The sequence below is a fragment of the Dermochelys coriacea genome, chromosome 11 (assembly GCF_009764565.3).
Source record: "Dermochelys coriacea isolate rDerCor1 chromosome 11, rDerCor1.pri.v4, whole genome shotgun sequence".
NCBI lineage: Eukaryota > Metazoa > Chordata > Testudines > Dermochelyidae > Dermochelys > Dermochelys coriacea.
This window is the reverse complement of record NC_050078.2, coordinates 2,003,529-2,020,367: the sequence shown is the minus strand read 5'-3', so window position 1 is coordinate 2,020,367 and position 16,839 is coordinate 2,003,529. Positions and strand designations below refer to the sequence as shown.

Here is a 16,839-nt window from a genome sequence, read left to right as displayed (position 1 = left end):
GTCTACTCTGAGTCGCTCTAGCATAAGAACATGAGAACGGCCAGACTGGGTCAGACCAAAGGTCCATGCAGCCCAGCATCCTGTCTGCTGACAGTGGCCAACGCCAGGTGCCCCAGAGGGAGCGAATCTAACAGGCAATGATCTAGTGATCTCGCTCCTGCCATCCATGTCCATCCTCTGACAAACAGAGGCTAGGGACACCATTCCTTACCCATCCTGGCTAATAGCCATGAATAGGCTTAACCTCCATGAATTTATCCAGTTCTCTTTTATACCCTGTTATAGTCCTAACCTTCACAACCTCCTCAGGCAAGGAGTTCCACAGGTTGACTGTGCGCTGAGTGAAGAAGAAGTTCCTTTTATTTGTTTTAGACCTGCTGCCCATTCATTTCATTTGGTGGCCCCTAGTTCTTATATTATGGGAACAAGTAAATAACTTTTCCTTATTCACTTTCTCCACACCACTCATGATTTTATAGACTTCTATCATATCCTACCCTAGTGTCCTCTTTTCCAAGCTGAAAAGTCCTAACCTCTTTAATCTCTCCTCCTATGGGACCCGTTCCAAACCCCTCATCATTTTAGTTGCCCTTCTCTGAACCTTTTCTAATGCCAGTATCAGCCGCTGAGTCTCGTTAGCCCTTCATCTGCTAGGTCAAAGCGCCATCAGCTGTCAGAGATCGCCTCCCCGGGCAGGTCCTTCTGAACGCTGATCAGTCACCGCTCAGCCGTCTCCTGGATACCTCGCCAGGTGGAGCCGGCACGGCTCTCGCTCTCGGGCAGGTTTTCCAGCCCTCGCCTGCTGGGGGCCCTTTTCCGAGCCCTTCCCCATGAGGCACCGTGCGGGACAGTGCGGGACGTGGGGCCTCCACGTGGGTCCTGGTCTGGCCGATGCCATGTGCCGAGGTGACGCCGGCTCCAAGACACGTTCCCTACGTGCACGGCTGAAGCTCACGCTCGCCCTTCTGGACACAGAGTGTGCCGTGGGGAGCTCACCAGGCTGCCTGGGTCCTGTGCAGAGTTGCTGCATTGAGGGGTCTGCCCCATGCCTGAGCTAGGCTCTGCATTAGCAGACGTCTGAGATGGTACAGCGGAGACACAAGTGCGGAGCAGCAAGTGTAGGCAGCTTCGTGTCTGGAAACCAGTGAGGGGGGACCCCCTGCTTTGAGAACAGCAGAGTCTGGGGGCTCTGATCCCCTTGGGCGACCGCTGCTGGGTGCTCTGTGCCCAGATGCCACAGTGATGAGCCCAGTGCAAATGCATCTGCAAGGCAGGTCAACTCCGTCGCCTCATCCCCTCCCCTGGCCCCCACCACCCCACACACCCGGCCTGCGCCCGTCACAGTGGTGCCCCTCCTAGCCCGCTCTCTTGTCTCTGAGCATGTCGTCTTTAGCCCAGGGGTGGTCTCTCCCTAGGCATCTGGGCATCGCCTGGCCCAATGGGGGGCGGCTATCCTGAACGAGGATCCACAGGACTACCACAATGCCCCCCGCGGCCAGGCCCCACGGCCCCGCTGGGGCCAGGAGTTGGGCTCCCACATGGGCTGCAGGGGGAGGGCTGGGGGCCCTGCCGAGCACTGGATGGGCCCCAAAGCCTGCAGTAAGTGCTGCAGTGCCAGAGCCGCAGCTGATGGGGTGATGCTGCTCGAATCATTCGCTGGGGCTGCTGGAGCAGGTCCGGGCAGGGGAAAGATGCTTGGAATTCGTGTCCCGGAGCAGAGATGGGGAGATGACGCTCATAAGAAATAATCCCACAGGGCAGAGGCTGCTGCTGGGAGAGTGGGGGAGGGCGGTGAGCGCCCCAGCATCGCCCCATGGGGAGGCACCGGGCAGGGCAGCCTGGCATGTGCCCCAGGAGGGGGAGATGGGCCCCAGTGGGGCCTCCCCAGCTCCGTCACCTCCCACCCAGCGCCCAGTTGGACTCTCAGACTTTGCAGCTCTGGGGCGGGGGGAGCTGAGGCCATCTGGGGCATTAGCTGCCTGGATCTCCTGGCGCCCCCTGAGGGCTCAGAGCCGTCACTGACACAATGTTGAGCTACTCGCTTCTGCCGTCTACTGACTGCAGTCAGTACCGCTCAGCTGTGGGTCAAAGTCCCTATACTGCTTGTAACTAATGGGGAGTTGCCTTTAGCTCGAGGAGGGGACCCATGCTTTTGTGGGCTCAGGGAGTTGGGGTGGGAGGGCAAGAGATGCGTTGATTCCTGTGGTTGGGGTGCTGCACACGGGGACAGCCTCTGGCCACTCTGATCTATGGCCCCCTCTCTTTGGCTCCAGAAGCTGCCCCTGGGGTGGGGGATGGGGTTAACCCACCTTGGAGGGACTGGGTGGGGGGCTGCGGGACAGTGAAGGGAACCTGGCCAGGCTGGACAAGCTGCAGCATCCCCCCAGCTGCCATCCTGCCCCAGAGCATTAGTGCAACCCTCCTCGCAGCCCTAACCCCGAGCCCCTGTCCCCACCTGCCCCACAGAACCCCTCTGTCCCCGCCCCCAAGGTCCGAGAGTGACCAGTGAGCCCCCGTGCAGAGAGAGGCCTCATGGTGGGGATGTTACATTTTCCAAGACTCTTTCTCCCGGCAGAGCCTTTTGCACACCAGACACAGGGACACCCCCCCCCACCCCGGTTGACAGGAGACCAACAGCCACCTCTGGGGCAGCACAGGGTACCCACTGCACAGCCCACGGCAGCCTGGGGCAGGAAGGGGAGATGCCAGGGCAGGGGCAGGGTTAGAGTGGCATTGCCCGAGCCCGGAGGTGTGCTCACGCCACAGCCCCTGGGAAAATCCCCCCACGGGGTACCCGCCAGCCTCCATCGCCCCGGGGGCCACCGGCTGATGCTGCTTCCCTCCCCCTCCCCCCGCAGATATCCGGGAGACGGCCTTCGTCTACGCCATCACCGCGGCCGGCGTGAGCCACGCCGTCACCCAGGCCTGCAGCATGGGCGAGCTGCTGCAGTGCAGCTGCGAGGGGACGCGGAGCCGGGCTCCCCCTCTGCCCACGGCCAGCCCGGGCCCCGAGGGCTCCACCTGGGAGTGGGGCGGCTGTGGGGACGACGTGGAGTTCGGCTACGAGAAGTCCCGGCAGTTCATGGACGCCAAGCGGAAGAAGGGCAAGAGTGACATCCGCACCCTCATCGACCTGCACAACAACGAGGCTGGGCGCCTGGTAAGGCCACCACCAGGCTGGGCCAGCCCCCCGACCCCATCCTCCCCACCTGATGGGCCGGGCACCTGCCAACCAAACCCCCTGCCCTGCCACCTCCGTGCCAGCCCCCCATCCCGTCCTCTCCACCCAACAGGCAGGGCACCTACCAACCACACCCCCTGCCCTGCCACTGCCGGGCCGGCCCCCCCACCCCATCCTCCCCACCTGACGGGCAGGGCACCTGCCAATCACACTCCCCCTGCCCTGTCACTGCCAGGCCAGCACCCCTACTCCGTCCTCCCCACCCGACGGGCAGGGCACTTGCCAACCTCACCCCCTGCCCTGCCACTGCCGGGCCGGACCCCCACCCCATCCTCCCCACCCGACGGGCAGGGCACCTGCCAATCACACTCCCCCTGCCCTGCCACCGCCAGGCCGGCCCCCCATCCCAACCTCCACACCCCCGCCCCACCTGATGTGCAGGGCACCTGCCAACCACACTCCCCCTAACCTGTCACCACTGGGCCAGCCCCCTACCCCGTCCTCCCCACCCAATGGGCAGGGCACCTGCCAACCACACTGCCTCTGCCCTACCACCACCAGGCTGGCCCCCTTACCCCGTCCTCCCCACCCCGCCCCATCCAATAAGCAGGGCACCTGTTAACCACACTCCCCCACTTCTCTGCCACAGCCCAGCCAGGCTGCCCACCAAGTACCATCCCCCTGCCCTGCTACACTGCCCATGAAGTTCCACCCACCCACCCTGCCACAGCGCTGCCCGGCCATGCTGTCCACCGCATATCAACTCCTGCCACGGCCCGGCCACACTGCTCACCGAGTACCAATCCCTGCCCTGCCATGATCTTGCCCAGCCATGCTGCCCACCAGGTACCACCCTCCCCTGCCATGGCCCTGCCACAGTACTGCCTGGCCACGCTGCCCACTGAGTACCAACCCCCCCCGGCCCTGCTATGGCCTGGCCATGCTGCCCACCAAGTACCATTCCCCTGCCCTGCCACACTGCTGACCAAGTTCCACTCACCCACCCTGCCACGGAGCTGCCCAGCCACACGGCCCACTGAGTGCCAACCCCCCCGGCGACTGCCCTCCAATACTGCACTGTCCAGGCACAGCTGCATGCTGCCCACCAAGTATGCACCATGTACCACACATAGCTGCTCATTTGCTTGACACCCACCAGCACACACGCACCTTCCCCACCTACCCCCAACAATTCCCTCCCCCATGACCCTCCCCCACCAGCAGGGTGCCTGCCCGGCCCTGGAAAGCCTGATACCCACCCCAATTCTAAACCCCCCATCTCAAATCTGCTCTGGCCCTTGCTGCAGAACCAAGTTTTATTCTTCCCAAATCAGGCTCACCTAGTGACCTCAGCCCCACTCTCCTGCCTGGGCACTGCCCGCGCCCAGCCCCCTTCCAAGCTCTCCCTGGCCTGGTGCCCATCCCCAGCCGTGCCCCTGGCCGGCTCAGGTGGGCACTGGTCCAGTCTCTGCTGGGAGGTGGCTGGTGAGGTTGGGTCCAGCTGCCCTTATGGCCCCCCCGGACACTCCTATACCCCCACATCCCAACTGTCCAGCACCCGGTATACCCCTCTCCTTTGGGGGGGCTGGCATCCCGGTGGGGTTTGATGAGAAGCTCTGGGCAGATGCAGGAGTGGGGGGGAGGGCAGTGCCAGGGGGCCAGGCAGGGGACCCCAGTGCGGGGCAGGGGGCTGGGGCCGGGCCCCGCTGAGCAGCCCTGTCTCCTCCAGGCTGTGCGGAGCTACATGCGGACGGAGTGCAAGTGCCATGGCCTGTCAGGCTCCTGCACCTTGCACACCTGCTGGAAGAAGATGCCTCACTTCCGCGAGGTGGGCGACCGTCTGCTGCAACGCTTCAACGGGGCCTTCAAGGTGATGGGCGCCAACGACGGGAAGACGCTGCTCCCTGTGGGCCGCAGCATCAAGCCCCCCGACCGCCAGGATCTCGTCTACTCGGCCGACTCACCCGACTTCTGTGCCGCCAACCGCAAGACGGGCTCGCCGGGCACGCGGGGCCGGGTGTGCAACAGCACCGCCCCGGGCGTGAGCGGCTGCGACCTTCTGTGCTGTGGGCGCGGGCACCGGGCCGAGACCGTGGTGCTGGAGGAGAGCTGTCTGTGCCGCTTCCACTGGTGCTGTGTGGTGCAGTGCCGCAAGTGCCGCGTGCACCAGGAGCTCAGCCTGTGTCTGTGAGCCGGCCAGGGAGCCAGCTGGCCCCGGCCACACCCGACGGGCCAGCCCCGGGCTGCCCGGCAGCTCCCTCTCTCCCGGACGCGGGCGCTGGGGGAGGGTCTCCGTCCAGCCCCGGGGAGGGGCTTTGCTGTGCCCTGCCCTGCCGGCCAGGGGCACCGAGGCCTGGGGGCCAGGTTGCGCCGGGGGGAGACGCACACAGACTCAGCAGGGATGAGGCCGGACTCCCTCACTAGTGAACCCATATCAGGCCATGGTGGCACCCGGGCTGCCCCTTCCCGACTGCCTCCTCGGGCCCCTGCAGCCACCGGGCCAGGGGCTCTGTGGGCATGGGGGTGACACTAATAAAGATATTTAAACAGAGTCCTGCCCCTTTCCTGGAGCAGGGCTGCAGAGGGAACGCCAGCTTTTGCTACACCCCAGAAGGGGCTGCTGGCTGGGGGGCAGCTTGCTGTGGCCGTGCCCCAGAGGGGACCTTGTCCGGGGGCACCCACACATTGCCACACCCCACAGGGGAGATTTGTTCGGGGCCCAGCCGGTTCATGAACTGAACATACGCTTGGTCCAGCCCACATCTGCCCAGACTCCTGGGCACGGCTCCCCCCGAACCTCTCAAGCTGATTAGTCCTGGGGTCTCTGTCCCCCCTGCGGCCATGCTGAGCCCCAAGCCACAGGGGGCCCGCGGGGGGGCGCCATGCTGCAGGAAATGGCGCTGGTGACTCAGTAGGGGGCGCTCTCCGCTCCAAGGTGGCATGGACCCAGCACGCCGCTTGACGTGCATCTTTCACTGGCAGCAAACAAGTCAGGTTCCCCCCCCCTTTAACGAGCCCAGGCCACAGCTCACTCCTGCCAAGCTCCTCACTCTGGAGCCTGGCTCATTTCCAAGGGGGGGTGTTGATCGCCGGTACCGCTGCCAGCTAGCACCCCCTCCAGCCAAGGAGCTCCCCCCATCTCCGCTGCACAGAGATGGGACTCGAGGCAAAGCCAATGCGAATGCGGCCTGGAGAGTTAGCAGCAGAGCCAGGCCTGGACCCGGGTGAGATTTTTCAGACCCATCAGTGGTTCAAGGGAAATGCACTTTCTTGCCCCCCAGGACTGTCTGAAGACAGCCAGCGGAAGTAGCTGGGGCTCTGTGTTGCATGCCCCAGCCCCCTGCCCCCTTTATAACCATCAGCCCAGCTGCTAGGTCGCTCAGGGTACATCTACGTTACAATGAGATGCCCGCAGATGGACGGTGCCAGTGGACGCGGGCTGGCAGGGTTTGGCCATGGGGCTGTAAAACTGCAACACAGATCTCCAGGCTCCGGGACCCTCCCCCTTTCGAGTGATTTTTCTGACCCCTTCCCAAATTCTGACCAAGTTCAGATTCGGTTCGACGTGAACCAACGTCGGTTTGTCACAATTTTTGCTGGCCCTGCCCCCAACCCATCCGACTCAGCTGTTCGCCCGGCTCTGCCTGGGCATCGGGACCCAGCTGGCAGTGGTTGGTACTGTCCCATGTGCTCCGGGCTCGTGCATGGGAGGGTCACGCCTGACGCGCCTGACGGAGAGTGATCTGGGCTCGGGAGGCAGCAGGGAGTGGGCAGTAGGGGAGAGATGGGCCAGGTGGCTGAGGCAGCAGAGATGTCAGGGTGGGGAGCCTGGTCAGCCCTTCCTAGATGGCTGCAGGGCCGGTCAATGGGCCGTTCCATGCTGGGGACGGTCAATGGCCTGTTGCGGCCGGTGTTGGGGGCGAAGGGAGAAGCCCCCAGCACCTTGCCATGCAGTGCTCACCCAAGGGCTGGCCTGATCCCCACGCGTGCCCTGAAGCAAGAGGAGCAGGGCTGGGTTTGAGGCAGGTGCTCACCCTGGGTGCCAACTTCTGGGGGTGCCCCCCCATGGTCTGATTGGCAGCTGGTTTTGCTCTGCTGATTGGCTGGCTGTTTTGCTGGAGGAATGGTTGGCTTGGCCGCTTCGGGGGGCCCCCTGGAAAAGTTTTCTGCCCTGGGAGTGTTCCTGAGGAGGAGGGACAGTGTGAGCCAGGCTTCTCCTTGGTAATGTCACTGCAGAGGCTGCTCTTGGCCATAGAAACACCTGACCCTTCGCTGAGTTCTGTACTTCAATAATGTATCCAGTAGCAGTGAGTTCCGCAGGCTAATTAAACACCTGCAGAAAGACATTTCCTTCCAGCAGGGGCGGCTAGTCAGGGTGTAGTCTCTTAGGGGGGGTGCTGCAGGGGCACCGGAACTGCCCCCTGCTGACCATGCATGGCTCCGCTAGGTTCTTCGCATCACACCCGCCCCCTGCCAGGGAGGGAAGCGCTGCTTTGGGGATCACAAAGCACCCTGGTAAATGGTTAACGCTGCCCCGAGAGGGCTGGCGTGGCAGCCACTAGATGTGCCAGCTCTGGCTCTACAGCCCATCAGGGAGGAACGGACAGCGCCTGCCTGTGTCTGCCCAGAGCTGCTGCCTGGACCGAGGTGGGAAAGGAAGAGCCAAGGAAGCCTGGCATGAAAACCTGGTATTGTGTGTGTGTGCATGCTTGTGTGTGTGAGTGCCTCTGTACGCATGTGTGCGCATGCTCGTGTATTCCTGCATGCTTGTGAGAGTGCCACTGTGTGAGTGTGCGAACACACTTGCATTTGTGTATGCCAGCATGTGCACGTGTGTGTGCACGCTTGTGTGTGTGTGTTTTACTGTGACTGCCTGTGTGTGTGTATTTGCACGCTTTTGTGTGCACTGACCTACCCCCTCTGGGACGGGGAGCAAGCAGACTGTAGAGCATGGGTGGAGTGAGTTTGATGGGTCTCAGGCTCTTGTTGCTAGTGGCTGTTTGGCTGACTCACTAAACCACGAGTCCTTCAGCCAACAGGCCCATCTGTGTTCAAGAGGGGCCCAGGGCTGGGCTAGCAAAAGAGCCTGTGGGTCAGGATTGAGGGGCACCAGTGGGAGCTGATGGTGGGAGTGAGGGGCCTGGGCCCTGTTCCTCTATTTGGCTTGTGCCACAGCCCCGCTAAAATGCAGCCACCTCTGGGGGTGCAGCAGCTACACCTGGGGGCTCAGTCTCCATGGCCCATTCACTCTCTGGCTGGCTAGCATCAGATAGTGGCTGCTTTGGGGAGGCCGACAGAGCCCTGCTTCGGGGCGGGGTGGGGGGAGCTGCAGCCCAGTGTGGCCCAGAGCCGACGCTGGGAAGCACCCCCTGCACACATGGCAGCAGAGCAGAACCGGGATCCCCTCAATCTGTCAGAGGGTCCCTGGGGCGGGTGAACATGCCTTTGACCTCACTGCAGCATCCTGGGGGTCTACATAGTACCCCTCCCCCGCTGCGTCCCAGCATCACCGCAGAAACACCCCAGAGCCAGCTGCTCTCGGGTGGCGGGAGGGGGATGCTCGGCAAGCTGCCCATGCATGTCCCATTCTGGCCAGCAGAGGGAGCCCTGGGCCGATGTAACAGGCCAGCAGGAGGGGGAGGGGGGCGCATTAGGGACTTTCCCTCCTTCTCCCCCTAAATGGGGTGAATTCACCCCAGCGTGGTGTGTCCACCGGCTGCAGCCCCCCATGCTCTGGGTGCCCCGGCCTGCCTGAGCTCCCCATCCAGGGCTGGCCTCTCGACCCGCAGCCCCTCCACGAAGCCGCCTCTGAGCACCCAAGCCCCGTCTGGAACGCTTCAGCTGCTGCATGGTGCCAGGGTGCTGCCCGGCAGAGGGAGGGGTGCCCAGAGCAAACACCCAGAGGCTCGTTCCAGCCACCAGCTGAGTCGCCTCTGGGCAGGAGCTTCCCTGGAGCAAATTGCCAGGCGCAGAAAGTGAGTTGGGCTGTTCCCCGGGGCTGGTTCTTTAACCCTGGAGCCAGGCAGGGCACTGGGCATCTGGAAGCTGGGGGTCCGGCCACTGTAGCCCCCTGCCACTAACAGGGATGAGGGAGCTGCTGTCCACGCTCACACATCCATGCGCGATCAAAGACAGGTGTGCATGGACACAAGCGCACACACAATATGCACAGGAGCATGTGTGCACAAGCACAAGTGCACAGAGCCACCCGTGTACACACATGCGTACGCACAAGCCCCGAGATGCAAACAGCTGTGTACGTGCATATGCACATATACACGTTCCCCCTTACTTACTCAGCTCCTCCCCCACTGCAGGCCTTTTGCCCCCCTCTCCTTCCCACATAGGGCTGGGTGCAGGGAGGGGCCTGCTCCATGCCAGGGAGATGGGACCATCGTGTCTGCCTGGTCAGCTCCATCCTGGGTTGCTGTGGGGCTCGGCCTGCCCTCCCGTGGCCTGGATTCTAACCACCAGCTTGGCTGGCCGCTGGAGAATCACAGAACCCATGAAAACAACTACCCCAAGCATGGTAGCTGGCATTCCTGTAGGACCCACAGCATCGGGCTGCCCCCTGCTGCACTGAGCTCGGCCGCCCACCCGCAGGGGCCCGGGTAAGCCAAGGGGCAAAGGGGGGGTTGTTTCCAGGGTGCAGGGAGGAGGAGAAAACTGGCTCGGGAGAATCTGCCTTTCCCAGCTCCCAAGGGCTCATCAAGGGCAGAGGAGGGAGGACGTGAGTCGAAGGGGCAGCGCCTGGCCGGGGGCATCTCCCAGCACCAAGGCACCCGCCAAGGGTCAGACTGGGAGACAAAAGGCAGCAGGGCCCTTCCAAAAGTAGCCACCACGATTGGTCCCAGTAGATGGTGCCGATGTTAGACTGTGATGGTGCCGTCGCTTGGCCCCCCCCAGGACCGCCTGTGGGGCTGGGTTGGGCCCGTGGGCTCAACTCCTCAACTGGGGTGGCCAGCCACAGGCCTTTAACTGCAGTGTAGCTGTACCCTGAGTGTCTGAGGCTGAGCTGGAGCCACCCGGGTATCTGCTGAGTGAGCAGGCAGCACAGATTTAAATCTCCAGCTGCAGGATTGTCTTTCCTAGGCGTGTTTCAGAGTAGCAGCCGTGTTAGTCTGTATTCGCAAAAAGAAAAGGAGGACTTGTGGCACCTTAGAGACTAACAAATTTATCTGAGCATAAGCTTTCGTGTTTCCTGGTCCGAAAGACTCTCCAGAATACACAGGCTCCTGCCGTCTGGCCAGCAGGGAAAAGATCTGAGAGGGCAGGGGTGAGCGCTTCTGAGCAACCCTACAATAACAAACCAGCGCGCAAAGCCCGTCTCTCACACGCAGCCACACAACCATGAACCAGCAGGGACAAGCGACCCTACAATAACAACCTCCTTCTGCCAGCGATGCCCGAGGCACATGGGTGCTGGTCCAAGCCACAGGAGCCCGTTGGTAGGTTTCCCTGCTTTAAGTAGCTGCTCAGCCAAAAGCCTATGAGCAGCTGCTGTGCCAGCTAAGCCCTTCGGGTGCCCAGAAACACCATGCTTGGCAGAGGTTGGCCTGGCGCGCAGACCCACAGCCACGGCTGGGGAACCGTTGGCCAAAGCCCATTGGGACAAGTGCATGAGTGGCGAGCTAATGGGCTTCTAGGCAGCACAGTGTGTCACCAGCCCCTCCCCCCCGAATGCCCTGAGGGGCTCGGTGACGTGGCTCTGAGTCATGACACGGGGCGTCTGCACACACAGCCCTCCTCCCGTAGGGCTGGCCGTCATTAATTGTTCACCGTCCCATGACTCACTGTGATGAAGTGGGACTGTTCTTAATGTTTCCTCTGAATACTGTAGGGGTGCCTCAGTTTCCCCTAGGCATTTCTTAAGTCTCTAGTGGCTGGGATAAGTGGGTATAATTGTTGCAGAGCAAAGGGCCAGGGTACATAAATGGCCAACACTCTGTCTCCTGACAACTGATGGCCTGGGCCCTTCCCCCCTGTAAGGTGAGAGCTAAAGGGTTGGAGAACAAAGGAATCCGGTGACCTCCTGGCCTGTGAAAGGGACAAAGCCCAGAGGAGGGAGGCTGGAGAGAGTTTCAGTTTGGGGCTGGCTGGGGACGAGGAGTGAAGCGCAGACGGGGTTGTCTGGCTCACTGCCCCCCAAAATGGACCCGGCTGAGGGGTCCTGTTTTCTGGAACTACAAGCTCTGAGCAGGGTGGAGCAGACAGCCTCCTCCAGTTCGGATAGACAAACAGGATGACCCGGTTGCCCTGGAGCCAGGGCCCCGGGGCCAGCTCTCTGCGCAGATTAGCACTTGTGGCCACCCAGGGCTGCTCCTGGTGCCTGCAGCAGTAACTAGCCCAGGTCTGAGTTGCCAGGCGGCGCCGGTGGCCACTGATGGTCAGGGGGAGGACGCTGTCCAGGCTCCCGGGCCAGCATGGGAGGCAAAGGCCACCGGCTTGGGGGACTCGGAGTCACAGACCCATCACTCTGAAAGCCACACGTGGCTGAAGGTTAAAACGCCCCCAGCAGGGCACATGGTGCATCTGCCGGGCTCTGCAGTACACAGCCCTAAAGAACAACCCAGAGTGCCAGGTTCTGAGAGCGACTTACCTTTGGAGAACCCCAGAGGATCCCCCCGGGGTCATGGAGATAACTGAGCCCTGGGATACCACAGCCCATTTGCCCCTGGACTTCGGCCTTAGGGCCCTGAGTCAGGGCAGCCTCCCCAGCCACCTGACCCCCCCCCAGCTCAGTGCAGCGGGGTAAGGACTGTACTATAACAAACTAAAGCCACTAGGGCTTCCTGGCTGTCACTTGGCCTCTCACTATGGCGACATGGCACTGGGAATACATCCTGGATCTACTGTTTCAAACTCTGGCCCTGATCACCTGAGCGAAAGGAGAATCTCCATTAGAGTTTGCAGTACAGGGCCTATGACACACAGTGGGAGGTTCTGTGTGTCATAGACCCTGTACTGGGAGGGTTCTGATGATAGCCAGGTGAGGGCAGAAGTGCACATAGACTCTAGCCAGCTAATTATGCTGGGCTCCCATGATCCACCGTGTGCAAGGGGGAGCCACTCTACTTGGACCTTAAGTGGGGCCTTGGCTTCCTGCTGGCCCTCTGCACTAGACCGTAGTTTCAGTCACCCAGACAGGAAGCAGAAACAACCCCAGTGTTTTAAATGACCAATCAGACACCAAAAACAGTAACGAGCCGTGAAGAGCAAAAGCCATTAGTTTGCAGACAGCCGGTTGGCTGAAATACTTTTGCAGGATCCTGTGAGGACCTCTGGGGGCTGTACCCCGTCCCTGGGCCCATCCCCAGTGCAGCTGGCAACAGGCTCTGCCGTGGCACAGGGCACATGCTAGCCGAAATCCAAGTCTGATGGTGGGCAACACAAGACACATTCACTGCACAGGCAGCTTGTAGGAATGGTGAAGGCTTGAGTGACGAAGGGGCTTCCCAGTGGAATGTGAGCTGTAACTGGGGACCGGTTGAAGGACAGCAGCCTACTACTGCTGCTAGCTATTAGAGTTACTCCTTTAACTCTGCAATAGAGGCCTGTGCTTTGGACCAGAGGGTCGGACACGCAGCCCCTGCTGACGATCTGTGGTGGGGTCATTCTATTAGCAATCTTGGGCCAGGTTATGATCTCACGCTAGCTCAAAGCTGGCGTTACTTCAGGTTTACACCATCGTAACTGAGATCAGAGGCTGGCCCACGAATCTGGCATATGCCATGTGGGCAGATTAGCCACGCTTCGAAACCCTCACTTCTGAATTAACCTCATTTTCTGCGGTTAATTTGTACATGCCGTCCTGCAGGCTGTGAAATAGATACCCACAGTCAGAGAGTGTGTGTGTGTGTGTGTGTGTGTGTGTTCATGTCATTGTTGCTCTTTGGCAGAACGCTCTGTGGCTCAGTTCACATTGTGAAACCTCCAGCATCGGCCCCAGGGACCACAGAGGAGCTTCTAGTCTTCTGATTTTTTTAAAAAAAATCTATAATGTGAGCATCTTCATTTTGTTAAGGGGAAAGCACGTCATTCGCCTTTCAGTCGCCCAGCCTCCAAAACAATTGGACAGATTATTTTAATCAAACTTTCAGGGAAAAAATTCCCCTTTGGCCTGAGACCAGGGATGGGACATTTGAGAAAAAAAACAAAAGGAGACATTTTAAGAAAGTTTGGAGTAAATGACAACGGGGGCCAATGACGGGAAAGGAGTCTGAAAAAATCTAGATAATGATCTGTACTCCAAGGAGATAGGAACTGAAACTGCTGGCAGAACCACTCAGAAAGGGTACAATGAAATAGATTATTAGCTTAAAGGGGAATTGCTGCCTTTGGGGCTGAAACAAACTGGAGCGGGAGTCAGAAGAGCCACAGAAATGATCAGGGGGCTGGAGACTGCATTAGGAGGCGAGATTTAACCCTGAGTCAGCAAACGATTTGGCACGTGCTCAAGTACCTGGCCAAATCGGGGCCTAAAAGAGCAAAATCTGCCTGACCTGGCTGAGTGCTGGTGCGGGGGGAAGTGGGCCCAGAATGCGGATACCTGGGAAGTGTTACCAGCAAGCCGGACGCCGTGCAGAGGCCTAGCTAGGAGCAATGAGCAGCATGAGATTGGCAAAGGGAACCTGGAGGCTGAGCCTCAGGGGAAGGGCTGGAGAGTGAAATGTGCGAGGCTGCACCCAGCGACCCATCCCACAGGACACTTGACACTAGACTGGGCGAGGTGCTAGAAACGGGGGCTGATCCTGACCTGGGGAGCCAGATTTTCAACGTGCTGAGTTCATCTGATGGTCTGGCCTGCAGGGAGAGGGGGATGGTTTCCATCTCTAACCCGGGGATTCTACAGCTGCCAGTATCTGCTTGGAACCCATGTTCGGTCCCTGCGGCCCGAGGGCTGAAAGGTCCCTGGGATAAACCTCAGCGCCTGCCAGCACTCGCAATGCGCCTGGTCCCCGTGGCAAGGCAGCCAGCAGCGTCGTGTCTGGCTCACTCTGCAGGGCTTCGATTAAAAGCAAAGCTATTTCCCGAGCACAGGGAGACGTCTCCCAGCAGCCCAGCCCCCAGCAGCACTGCAGCTGGACACCACGACCGCAGCTAATCTCCCAGAAGCCAAGCCCGGCCCAGATCCTCGTTGTCTTCCAGCTCGGCCCCAGGGGAGAGCTCCTGCTAGCTGGGAAAGTGTCTCCTTGGAATGCGTCAGAGTGCGGGACCGCAGAACCGGCCTGGCACCCGTCCCCTCTTAGTCACTATGGCCAGGGTCATAGCAGCAAGGGTGAGTCATTGCAATAGCCCCTCCCAATTCCCCCCCCCAAATAAAACCGGGCTGCTCCCCAGGGTTGGGAGTTTGAGGAAGAAGCCCCCGGAAGAAGCTTTCGGGTCCTGTATGGGAATAATCATGTGCTGGGTCTATGGCGTCTTCCGAAAGGACCTCAAAGGGTGTTTGAGCCGGACGGTTGACGTGCCCGCAGCGCTGAAATGCAGCCGTCTCTGGGGGAGGGCAGCAGCTGTTTGACAGCCGCACGGCAATGCTTCAAACCGTTCAGGGCAGGAACAGAAACCACAAGGGCAAGGTTCAGCTGAGATGAGGCCAGGACCCCGGGGTTAAAGCACCGTGTGCAAAAGGCCCAGTTGGGGCCACAGGGCAGCACCTCAGGGCAGTTCATGGCTGCCTATGAGACCACCTGACACAGCATCCAGAGTTTTCTGAGCGCTCTCCTAGCTACCCCAATGACCAGGCCTGACCCTGTTGCGCGTACAAGTGCTATGTTGCTCCCGGTTCCGTTCCATACGCCTGTATGATGGAACGAGAAGAGCCCTGGTGAGTAGTAACCAGGCCAGGCACTAACTGTGTGACTGTCAATCAGCTGCCGTGGCCACCCCAGAGGGGGCTGCATTTCCATGCTAGGTGGCATGAGCCACAGTTTGTAGCGCTTGAGGGGAAAGGCGCTATGGAAACTGAGGTTAGTGTCAGCCAATCAGGACTCCTGGCCTGGCATCCTGACATCCGCAGCCACAGGAAGGCTTCCAAGCCCAGAGAACCATGCACGGTGATTGGCTGGTGGCAAGGTCACATGATTGATAACCGGTACAAAAGCCAGGCGGCTCGGTTACTTCTGTTCCAGTCGTGCTCCGAGGCTCTGGTGTGCAGGGCACTGCACGCCCACGGAAAGAGGCTCATTCCCTGCCCTGAGCATCCCACAAACAGCTGGATGTTGGAGTCTAGGGTCTGGGAGGGGGGGCAATGTAAGGCTGGTGAGACATCCCTGCCCCTTCACTGAATAGACACAGCAATGCTCCCCAGTGTGCCCCACCCCGCTTGGCACCCATGTGCCATCTGCAGCCCCATCTATCTCTTCTCCCGTGGATGTCTGCGGGATCAGCTCCTCGGCTGCTTTGCCCTCAGGGGCTCTGATCTTCTTCTCTCCTGGTCCCTCATCCTTGGACCGTGCCAGCTGGGCCCTGTGCCCCCACGCTGGCCCTTGGGTTGTAAAGGCCTGGGGGGAGCCACCTTAGTCCCTTTTTAAAACACTGGATTATTTTTCCTTTCGGAGAAGCACGTGCTAGAGGGGGTGGGGTTCCCCAGGGGAAGCTCCAGACACTCCCTCAGCCAGCCAGCAGGGCTTGCTCCTGAGCAACGACGGACTCGGTTCTCCTCCCCTACCAGCCCAGAGCTGCAACTGGGAACTGATGCCAGGTGCCTGGCGTGGCCTCGCCGGCCATGACCGCAGGGCTGCTGGGCCTTTCTTCTTGTGAATGATTTAGGGAGACTGCGTGGTCTGGTGGTCAGCACAGAGGGCCAGGGAGCCAGGCTAAAGCCCCTGGGAGTCTGATCACCACAGCCCAAAGCAGGAGCACCCCGAAACACAGACGCTGGATCTTAGTTGAGGGAAGGAGGAGACGTGAGGTGGCAGATGCTGATTTTGGCTCCCCAGGCATTAATCCAGAGCAGCTGCCTTGGAGTCTCTGGGATTACTCCAGATTTATCTGAGATCAGCAGGGTCCTGAATGGTGGTGGAGGGGCAGTGGTGGTCTGGTACCTTGCAGCGATCTGGCACTGAACAGGGGGCACAAAGTGAATGCAACTTACACACCTGGTGAAAGGGGTACAGCAGGAAAACCAGGGGTAAGGGGAATCAGCCCCCCCATTCTATCCCAGACCCTCTGTTAGGTACAGTTCCTGCTATGTGACCCCTTAATCCCCTGGGCATCTATGGTCCACTCAGTTGGAACATCCACTGTAGGTCAGATTGATGCGGTTCGCACCGCTTTGACCATCACACCAACTTTCCAACCCACGGGTGTGGGTCTCCCCCCACTCTTCAGGTCTCCAGTCTTATTGGGATCCGGAGATTTCCCTCAGAACTGGCCCTTCTGCCCCAGGTTCTGAATACAGCCCATGTCAAAACATGAGTCAGGTCTCCTGGGCTTTACTCCCAGCTCTGGGAGGGCAGTGGGTTCTAGTGGTTGGAGCAGTGGGGGCTGGAAGCCAGGACTCCTGATTCTATCCACAGCTCTCTCCCCTGGCTCTGGGAGGGTAGTGGGGACCAGTGGTTAGAGCAGGGGGTGCTGGGAGCCAGGACTCCTGGGTTCTATCCAGGAGTTATGGCTATGCTTTTTAAACCCGTTAAAGTAGAAATCAGTCACCTGCGAAA

The 16,839-nt window shown here is 60.3% G+C and overlaps 1 protein-coding gene across 1 annotated transcript in view; it reads left to right on the top strand.

Moving 5' to 3' along the window:
* Positions 1-5,611, top strand: part of WNT6 (Wnt family member 6) — a 30,104-nt gene extending 24,493 nt beyond the window's left edge. The window contains exons 3-4 of the mRNA XM_038421940.2: positions 2,859-3,160; positions 4,911-5,611. Of these exons, the coding sequence (XP_038277868.1) occupies positions 2,859-3,160; positions 4,911-5,372 (764 nt within the window). The 3' untranslated portion in view covers positions 5,373-5,611. The remainder of the gene's footprint in view (positions 1-2,858; positions 3,161-4,910) is intronic.
* Positions 5,612-16,839: the final 11,228 nt, after the last annotated feature.